We start from the raw sequence: 10,802 nt of genomic DNA on the forward strand, positions 1-10,802 counted from the left end.
ATGGGGTCCGCAAGAGTGGCATAGAGCCAGAAAGCAACGTGGGCGTCGAGCTCAAGATAGTCGGCATCGGCGTTGGGAGGGGGAGGGTGCTCAATGAGGTAGAGGACACCATATCGGACCAGAACCATGAGAAAGAAGGATTTCCACTTGTGGTAGTTGTGATCAGCAGGGTTGAGGAGGAGCTTCATGTGGTTGGTGATGTGATCGGAGTAGATGGGGTGGCGAGGTGTGGATGGCGCCGACGCCGACGCAGACGGAGCTGAGGTGAAGAGGGGGACGAACTGAGATCCAGAAGAGGGAAAGGTACCATGGAAGACGAACGGCGGCGAGGGAGGCGCAGAGGTGGCCGAGGACGGTTGGGCGGCGGCGGGCACCGAGGAGGACGCGTGGGCCGACGGGGCGCCGGAGCTCAGGGCAGTGGAGGAGGGAGGGGAGGTGTCGTACGTGCTCGAGCATGGGAGCCTAGAAAACTGATACTAAGTTGGAAAGATAGTTCCTTGATTCATTCACGGATTATAGTATAAGGTTTATATGGGGGGAGATGGCCACATCCTATACAAGCGGCGGTAAGGTCGACGTGGTCTCCGAGATCCTATAATCGTGCAAACGTTACATGGGTACAGATTTTGTCTAACAATCAGATATCCTAGCTGGTCCGACCCAAAATGAGGTTGGTCAGAACATACATGGGTGATTCGATGAGCCGGGCCGAAGATGCGCTAATAATACTAGGCCAGTGCTCTGCGCCGGCCGAAACTTCCGGCCGGCCTCGCGATCCACCAACCCCGCGCGTCCGGATCGTTAGATCTTTATGCAACATTTTCTCCTCCGATGCAGCAAATTACGGTGTAATGTAGCAATATTTTCAACCGTTGCAACAAAAAACAAATATTGTAGTAAAAAAAATATCTACTTGATTGTAGCAAAAAAACGAAGCTGATGGTGCGTGGTAGCAAAAGTCAAACGCCGATTGTAGCAAATATCTACGTGACGTGGATGCAACTTTTTTAGTGAACGGTTACAGCAAAAAATGATGCCGGTTGTAGCAAAAATTAACACGGTTGTAGCAAAAGTAAAACACATCGATTGTAATGAAAATCCGACGAACTGGAGTTACAACCAACCGTGGATGCAACTTTTTTAACGGACAGATGTAGCAAAACAAAACGGTTATAGCAAATATGACGCTGGTTGCAACAATTCTAGACGAAAAAAGTTACATGTCAAGTCAGCGGACACCCGCGCGGTCGCGTGCGGCCGGCCGAAGGATTCACCGCCAGAAACGTTTCCATAATACTATTACAAAACGAATCATATGAATCGATCATTTGAGGCATCATTCTACACAGAAAGAGACAAAATCATGCAGACGCATCTGGCCGTACTAACAAGAAGAGATATGCCACGAGCACTACTCCTACTTGAGAGGCGCTCTTTTTTCCTTTCCAGAGAGCGCACGAAAAAGCCCGGGAAAAAAAGGACGAGTCTTGTGTCCCGGGACGCCGAGTATCTCGCCGGAGCATCGGCTCGCGGCAAGTTGCAGCCAATCACGAGCCCGGAAAAATGGCTTATGAAATTTGTCGCCGTCGGCCGCCTGCCTGCCTGTCGACCGCCGATTCGTCGCCTCGCCCCCACTCGCGCCGCTCGCGGCAACTTCAGCCACAGCCACACCCGCACCAACCCAACACGCCCGCCCGCCCGCGCTAGCTAGCCGCAGCCCGGCTCCGGCGTCCAGAAGCTTCCGAGCCGGGGCGACGGCCACGAACGCGCCGCGCGGCCCAGAACCTTCCGTCCCCGTCCGGTCGCGCTCGCTCCCGTACCGGGCAGGAGTATTTATCAGCCACCACCGCCCACTTTCCCGCGGAAGGAAAGCAGCAGCAGAAGTCGACGCCTGCGTTGGGTGCCGCTGCCACTGTGCTCCAGCATTTTTTGTTGGTTCTTGGTCTTGGATTCTTCCGTCTGCGATAGGAGGTTGCTGGTTAGTCGTTCGTTTGCTTGTTGGGTGGGTGGCTGATCCGGGATGGACCGCCTGCTGCTGCCGGTGAGGGTGAAGGAGGAGTGGCCGCCGCCGCCGCCTCCGGAGGAGGAGGAGGAGGAGTTGGAGGAGCACCGGGGCCTGGCGCCGCGGCCGATGGTGGGGCTGCACGAGACGGGGCCGCCGCCGTTCCTGACCAAGACGTTCGACCTGGTGGCCGACCCGGCCACCGACGGCGTCGTCTCCTGGGGCCGCGGCGGGAACAGCTTCGTCGTCTGGGACCCGCACCTCTTCGCCGCCGTGCTGCTCCCGCGCTTCTTCAAGCACAGCAACTTCTCCAGCTTCGTCCGCCAGCTCAACACCTACGTGAGTCTCTCCTCTTCGTCCGCCATACCCACTCATCACTGGTTCAGTTGCCAGTTGCTTGCCTGTGTTGTCGCAATTCCTTCCAATCTTGCATTTGTAGAACCAAGATTTTAGCTGAGTTGCTTCAGCAAGAGATCAAGGACAAATGATGGAACGTCTGTCTAAGCAACATTTGGTGCTCGTCTTACAACCGTGGTGACTATGCTGGTCACCATGGATATTGGTATGCATCTGATTCTGGAATGGCATTAATCGTACAAAAACAAAAATATAAGATGGTTCAGTTTGGTAATTGGGTACGAATTGTGGAAGAAGAGTAACTTCTATTCTTGAAGAGCGAGCTCTTCTATAGCTGTTCTTTGCATCAGCAGTAAACGGCACCGTGATTCTTTTGGCTTTGTGTGAAACTTGTATATGCACAATTAATTAGCAAAAGAAGCTGCAATCTAGAATTCTTTGTTCTTGGCTCTGGTTTCAAGGGTGAACATAGGTTGAACTCTTCAACAGACTACAAAACAGCTATGGCAGTAGTACAGTAGTACTAGGATAGCTAGGATTCTTTCAGTATCTCTGCCACTACCTGGTTATGCAAAGTCAGGGTGAATCATTGGATTCAAAGGAAAACAGAGTTTGTTGCCAACCCTTTTGACACAGGCATGCGCATGAGACCTTATTTCCTGAATTACTCTTAATACTTCAGAATCAGGAGATGCTGGGAGACTGAATAGCCTGCGTCTCCTTGACGAACATATTTATCTTCTGACACGCTCTTTCTCCAACTTCTTACTGTGTAGCTAGATGGATCAAGACACTGGATGAAGCTACAAGAACCTGCTTATTTGTTCTAGAAGACTCCACTGCTTATCAACATCAAGCAATATAGTATACTATACTATCTATTCTTCCACTGCTTATAAATTTGTGCATAACACTGTGAAACCTACCGTTTTATGTTGTGTGAAGAATGGCATGTTGGTTGAGCTTTGCTGCTTGTCGCTTCTGAACTTGAGCTAACTGCAGTTGTTGTGTTTCTCGAAACTAAAGCAATTATGCTGACTTATTCTGCAATTTTCAGGGTTTTAGAAAGATCGATCCAGACAGATGGGAGTTTGCGAATGAGGGTTTCATTAGGGGCCAGAGACAGCTCCTAAAGATGATAAAGAGAAGGAGACCATTGTCTTATCTCCCTTCATCACAGCAGCAGGCCCTTGGCTCCTGCCTCGAGGTCGGCCAGTTCGGATTCGACGATGAAATCGAAGTGCTAAAGCGCGACAAGAACGCCTTACTCTCAGAGGTGGTGAAACTGAGGCAGGAGCAGCAGAGCACGAGAGCTGACATGCGAGCCATGGAGGAGAGGCTACACCGGGCGGAGCAGAAGCAGCTCCAGATGATGGGTTTCCTGGCAAGAGCAATACAGAACCCTGACTTCTTTCTCCAGCTTGTCCAGCAACAAGATAAACTGAAGGACCTCGAGGACCCTTACCCAACGAAGAGGAGGAGGTCCATCAACGTAATGCCGTTCCTTGGCCCTGAGGGGACGAGTCAGAGTGAGCAACTCGAGTCCACATTCATTTTTGAGGACAGGGAATTTTCAGAGCTGGAGAATTTAGCAATGAACATTCAAGGGATCAGGAAGGGCATGGAGGATGACAAAGGTGGTCGGAGTCAGGGCTGCGGTGAGGCCGAGCTGACTGATGACTTCTGGGAGGAGCTGCTGAGTGAAGGAATGAGGGATGAGGCTGAGATGCTAGAGCTGGAAAGGAGGAGATCTAGATATGTCGACGCGTAGCGCGAAAGCTGGGTCGTCTAAGTAACAACGATCCAAACTCTACCAGAATTCATAACCATTTAATCTGTATACCATTGTATTGATAGCTGTATTGTATATTGTAGTGCTAATTTATAGTCATAGTCTCATAGACTGATTGTATTGCGGTTCCACACCGATTATGTGGTATATATCTAGTGGTATAAAAACTGTCCCTGGATTCACGTCGACAGTTTTTTACTCTGATGATCTTAGTTCATCCTCACGCCTGCTGAATGAATGGTTTTTCTGGATTTGGAACCTGCAACCGAAGCCTTTGGTCTAGTGTGCCTAGCGTGCATTGTAATCATTTAATCTGTATAACCATTGTACCGATGGCACTATTGTACTCCCTCTGTACCATAATACTTGTTGTTGGGGAGAACTAGTCTAGTTCTCCCCAACAACAACTATTTAGGAACGGAGTGAGTATATTGCAGTGCTAGTTTATAGTGATAGAATGGTTGTATTACATCTCCGGGTCATTACGTGGTATATTAAAAAGCTGTCCCTTAATTCTTTTTTTTTTGAAAAGGGTGTCCCTTAACTCTTATGGACAATTTTTTGAACTCTGATGATCTTAGTTCATGCTCAGGCCTGTCTGAAACTCCAAATGAATGATCCTTTCTTGGTTTTTGGAACTTGCAATTGAAGCTTTTCTGCGGAGCATACATTGTATATTTGTATTTGATATATTTTAACGAATGACAGACGTATTAAAGCACAGTTCCCCGTATAGATATGTGGACGAGAGAACCTTGCAGGACAGCAGGATCGATGAGCTGTTTGAACCTGAAATTTACATATACACGGACTAGCCAAAATGTTTTCCTTATTCTTATGCCATTAAAAAGGTTTCAAAAAAAATTTGACAATCAGATAAAATTGAGAAAAACAGAAAAATGTAACTTATCTTCGTTATATACTCAACAACTAAGTCGAAGAAAATAGATTGCAAAAAGAAATAAGAAGTGTGTTAAATATGAAAACATATTTATTTTGAAGCGGATTATGAACTAAAGCCATAAATTTTTTTACTGAATAAATGCAAATAGAACGAAAACTAGAAGAACATTTTTTAGAAACTTTTTAGGAATACTCCATATGAGTAAGTAACATATGGGAATTTAAAATTATATTGGTACGTACTTTTAGAATTTCCCTTTTTGTATGTTTACCTGAATATTCAAGTTTTGTCCTAAATTTCCCTATTTTTCTGATTGGCTTTCAACTAGTTCTACTGAGTAGGCGGACAAGTATGCGAAATAGCTGCCATGTCATCATCAGAACCACTTTCAGTAGGGCAAAGGGCCAAACTAATATATGTTATTGACACCCGAAAGACCAAAAAATTCAGGTAGTTGAGCTGAAGGGCCAAACTTAATTAGACCACGACAATGCCTGAGAAACCGGAAAATTCCAAATGAAAACGACAGTCTAATCCCCTTAGAATAAAATAAATAATTAAAAATAATATATCTCAGCTTGTTCTCCTGAATTATTGCGATACAAGTTGCCCTGTATAGGAAGCACGGTGCGAATAACCGTTTAATAATCTGGATAACGAAAGAGAACTCACTTATTCTTGATAAGTAAATAAAATAATCAAAAGCAATATGTTCCATAGGCCAGCCTGTTCTTGCCAATTGAATTTGTAACACAAGTTGTCATGCTTACACAGGAAACACGGTGCAAATAACCGTGTTATAAGCCGGATAACGAAAGAGAACTAACTTATCCTGCACACGGCGCCAGAATATATTCCTATAAGTAGCAATCGAGATGGGGCTACTCCTTCCTCTTTCTACGTAACCATATTCCCTGAATGTCAAAATATAGTGCATATTTGATTCAAACTAAGTCAAAATTTGTAAAAGTTTTCTTATAAATAATATGGACATTTTATATAATATGAAAATATATTTCATGACGAACCAATAGTGTTGATCAGTGTTGTACATTTGATATTTTTTCAAAAAAAGCTTGGTCAAACTTTGTAAAAATTTGACTAAAGATAAGACTCACATGCACTAGGAGTACTCCTATATTTTTCTGAGCGGAAGGGGGTACTACACACGAGCTCTTGCTCCTCGACCTTGGACGAGTCGCCAAAAGGGCGACACGTACACTGGGAATTTCACTTGAAAAGAGCTCGCCCGAATCAGCTCCAAATTTAGGCGTGCGACCTTTCGGAAAGCCCCCAAGCATATATATGTTAATCTTGGCCTGCAGCGGCGTGATCTCGATGGTGGGTGAGCGAGCGAGCGAGCACGCCGTGTTCCCCTTTCCCTTCTTCCTTCCTTGGAACCACCCCACCCCCCACCTTTGAATTATTCTCGCGCATCACCGCCTTTTGTACATCTATATCTAGCTAACCGGACTAGTAGTAGCCATTAGCCAGGGGAAACGCTCCATAAAAAGCCCTAATCACCCGCCCCACACCACCAACGCAGCAAAGCTCCCGTCCCCCTAATTACCCCACCTCCATCTTCCTCTCCCTCTCTCTCTCTCTCTCTCTAGCTATCCAGGTGGCAATTATGGCCTCGTTTGTGCACCGCAAGTAGATGAAGCTGCCAGCATGATCTGAAAGCTATGCTGCATGTCGATCTCGATGGTCGTCTCCATCCAGATTCAAGAGCATGGCCGGCAATCAGGTCATGTGGCAGCTTCATTTTCTCATGGTAGCACACCCAGCCGGCCCCATGATGATGAAACGCTGGAGCCTAGAGGCTCATCCGATCCCCAGCAAGATCTACGGGAGGAAACAAGCCCAAAGGCAAAAGCCCCAAATCAAGAGGATTGATTTCACCATCCATGTAAGCTCATCAGAAAAAGGTAGGGTTTTCACTTTCAGAAGGGGAGAAGAAGCCATGCATATGCAGCGAGGACCTAGATGCGCGTTGATGTAATAGTAGTAATATTCTTGGTTGATTGCTTGTATATTGTTTAGAGAGTGCAAGAATATGTCTATATTGATGATACATGTTGACCAAATCTGGTCATTTAATTTCAGCCGCGATTTGATATATGGCATCTTATATGGTTCACCATTTTAATTGGCGGTGATGGGCACCGTGCCGCAAGAAACTGTGGGATCTGATTAGATCAACAAGCAATCAGGTAAGAGATCACTATCTTCTCATAGTGTCCCTGCCCGTGCCACAACAGGACTGAATAATATATACTACAGCATATACACTTCACCAATGCATACATGCGAGTTTGACGTGCATATATGCACACATGTATTACATTTAGATTCGATTCTTCTCAAATCCAACATCAAGTTCATATGAGAGCTCATGAGTTGTAATAATTTATTTTATTTTTCTGTCTTTGTAAATTCAAAAAACTTCACTTATTTCTATTCACTTCATATTTTCAAAAACACGACCGAAACTTCGTGCAATAACAAGCTCATCACACCCCCTCCCCCCCCCCCCCCCCACACACACACAAATGGTAATGATGCATAGTATCTGGACATATCATAAATGGTTTCTCTAAGCTTCCTCATGTCTCTCTACTAATCCAAGGTTACGTCCCACTATCATACAAACCCATGTACCACCGTTGGATATTGATAACCCACAAGTATAGAGGATCGCAACAGTATTTGAGGACAATATTTCATTCAAATTTAGTACTTTAACATGAGGGAAGCCAAAGAATATTTATGAGTCTTAGCAGTTGAGTTATCAATTAAACCACAAATACCTTTCTGGAGCAAAGTGTTCAGTAGCACACGAGCTTAATAGTTTTGATAGTTCAGCAATAGTAGCAATAGTAACAATAACAGTTTGTAACAACGGTAGCAGTACTAGTATCAATATGAGAAAAACATAGGCACTGGATACGTATGTTCGATGACATTCATCATGTAACAGTCACAACCTAGAGCGACCAGAACTAGCTCTAATTCATCAATGTAATGTTGACATGCATTCTGTATATAGTCATACACGCTTATAGTAAGAACTTGCATGACATATTTTGTCCTAACCTTCCATGGCAGCGTGGCCCATAAGGAAACCTAAGGGATATTAAGGCCTCCTTTTAATAGAGAACGGATGAAGCATTAACACACGATGAATACATGAACTCCTCATACTACGGTCGTCACCGGAGATGATCCCAATTTCTATCACTTTAGGGTCTATGGATCATAACATATAATAGGTGGATATAACTTGCAAGATAGGATCCAAAACAATCTCATATTCATAGAATCAAAATATGTTCAGATCTGAAGTCATGGCACTCGGGCCCTAGTAACAAGCATTAAGCATAGTAAAGTCATAGCAACATCAATCTCAGAACATAGTGGATACTAGGGATCAAGCCCTAAGAATTTGACTTGACTACATGACAAATATCATCCAACCCCTCACCATCCAACAAGCCTATGGAGGAATTACTCACTCCCGGTGGTGAGCATCATGAGATTGTTGATGAACAAGGGTTGGTGATGAAGACGACGATGAATCCCCCTCTTCGAAACATCAAACGGACTCCAGATCAGCCCCGTCGAGGAAGAACAGGAGGTGGCGACGGCTCCGTCTTATAAAACATGATGTAAGTTTCTCTCAATTTTCCTCCGCAAAATGGTACTTATAGAGTGGGAATTAGGGCAGCCAGAGGCTCGAGGGTCCCACAACCTTAGGAGGCGCATCCCCTAGGCTCGTGGAGTCCTAGTGGGTCTCCTCTAGTAGCTTCTTTCGCCAATATTTTTTATATATTCTGAAAAAATTTCTGTTGATTTTCAGATCAATCCAAGATTTTTATTTTTGCACAAAAGTAACACCATGGTAGTTCTAGTAAAAATAGCGCCAATCCGGGTTAGTTCCATTCAAACCATGCAAATTAGAGTCCAAAACAAGAGCAAACGTGTTTGGAAAAGTGGATACGTTTGTGACGTATCAGGTACTTTGTAAAGCCCCGCTGACACTATTTTGTCTTCAAAGAAGGCACCAACAAGCTCACAACGAGCATGAAGTTCCTCCTCGATCATCCTAAAGTGTTTCTTTGTACCTATTTGCGTACTTCACTCCCCTCACATGGAAGGCTTTGCACATGTTGAAGAGGTTGTTGAAGGGCATAAAAACAAACTCTTCTCTTTCCAGTCCATTGAAGGGACGCTCGTTAGGAGGGGGGGGGTGCTCTCCCCCCTAATCCCAATCAAATGATGCCACAAGTCCCGGCCGGTAAATTAGTAAAAATTCAGCCGTGTGTATAGCATTTCTCAGGAGCCCCGTACGTCGTAGTAGGGTACACGTCTGGATGTGTATTGGGATTTTTGCAAATGTACTCAACATCAATGACTATGTGAGGGGCAATCTTATGCTTCTTTCTCAACATGACTTGTACATAATTTTTATGTTCATTATGATTCCAAAACCTTCGGTCCACACTGGGATCTTGACCACGAACATTTTGATTATTCAAGCAAAGATCATGGTATTGATGCTTCCTTGGCATAGTTTTCCTCTTCCTCTTCTTCCTCCATCTCATCCTCAACTTCTTGCTCAACATTCTTATCCTCAACCTCATCCTTTGTATTGACGTACATTGGCGAAAAACTAGGAAAATAGTTAGACCTTCTATCAACAAGCATAAGGCCCACCAAACATTGTAGTTCAGTCCGAGACTGAGGCACAATTAACCTCTCCTTCCACCTCGCACATCTATTTCGTCTAGAACGCAGATGCATCTAAATAACCATGGCAACATCAGTAGTGAATGCCGATGACATGGGCAAGGATGGACTGGAATAGTTCTTAAATAAATTATAGTGAAGGCGATGAATCTCCACTAGTTAGGAGAAAGCGGAACCAAGTCCAATTATTTTGGTTTTGTTCTTATATGCATGTGAACATTCACCCTATAAAATCAGTTGAGCATAGGAGGAACTATGCTAATTTAATAGACATAGGTGAGGCTTGAACCTGGTCCGGCTAGTAAATCCACATGTTAACTAGTAATACACCATGCCTTCCTCTACATCCTCTCATAGGAGTGACACGAGTAATTGTTAAATCTGTGGAACTCATCGGCAATCTTTTTGTTTGAAACTAGGCAAAAGATTTGCCAGTTTTCATTGATTAAGAGAGAAGGTTTAGAGTTCAAGGCCAAAGGCCGAATTACAAATTATCAAACTCGCGGCATAATATTGCACAAATGCTTAGCTCCCGCAAGGCTCCAAAGCGAACACTCCTTGGAGACAAGCACACCCACGTGTACAACCGTGTTGCGAAAGACCCTAGCATTTCTTGCCTTCCAAATTTCCCAAGAGATAAGCAACATTATAGAAACTAGTGTCCTGCGCGACTGGGTTTGCTTGAGGGTATTGTGGCTCCACTAAGTCTGGAAAAAATGAAAAGCAATCAAGTTATTGGGCTACACATCATGAAGACCAAGCCACCCCTTGACCATGCCACAAACTCTAACGATGTATCGGCTTTTTAAAAGGAGATGATCCACTGATTCCTGAACTTGTTTGCAAAGAGAGCATAAGCGGCAATTAGGCCAGCCATAGTGCTGTAGTCTTTCACCCGTCCAAATCCTATTGTTGACGACTAGCCAAGCGAAGAATTTACACTTTGGAGGCGCCTAGTTCTTACGGGCATTTTTATTCATGCTCGTCTCCACCAACCC

At 44.8% G+C, this 10,802-nt stretch overlaps 1 protein-coding gene across 1 annotated transcript; it reads left to right on the plus strand.

Annotated features, from left to right (window-relative positions):
• The first annotated feature begins 1,726 nt into the window (after window positions 1-1,726).
• On the plus strand, window positions 1,727-4,333 carry LOC123449508 (heat stress transcription factor A-2d-like). Its single transcript, XM_045126753.1, has 2 exons — window positions 1,727-2,341; window positions 3,417-4,333. The coding sequence occupies exons 1-2, from the start codon at window positions 2,021-2,023 to the stop codon at window positions 4,128-4,130; spliced, it is 1,035 nt and encodes a 344-aa protein (XP_044982688.1). The 5' UTR covers window positions 1,727-2,020; the 3' UTR covers window positions 4,131-4,333.
• Window positions 4,334-10,802: the final 6,469 nt, after the last annotated feature.

This window comes from Hordeum vulgare, chromosome 4H (genome assembly GCF_904849725.1).
Source record: "Hordeum vulgare subsp. vulgare chromosome 4H, MorexV3_pseudomolecules_assembly, whole genome shotgun sequence".
NCBI classification, from domain to species: domain Eukaryota; kingdom Viridiplantae; phylum Streptophyta; class Magnoliopsida; order Poales; family Poaceae; genus Hordeum; species Hordeum vulgare.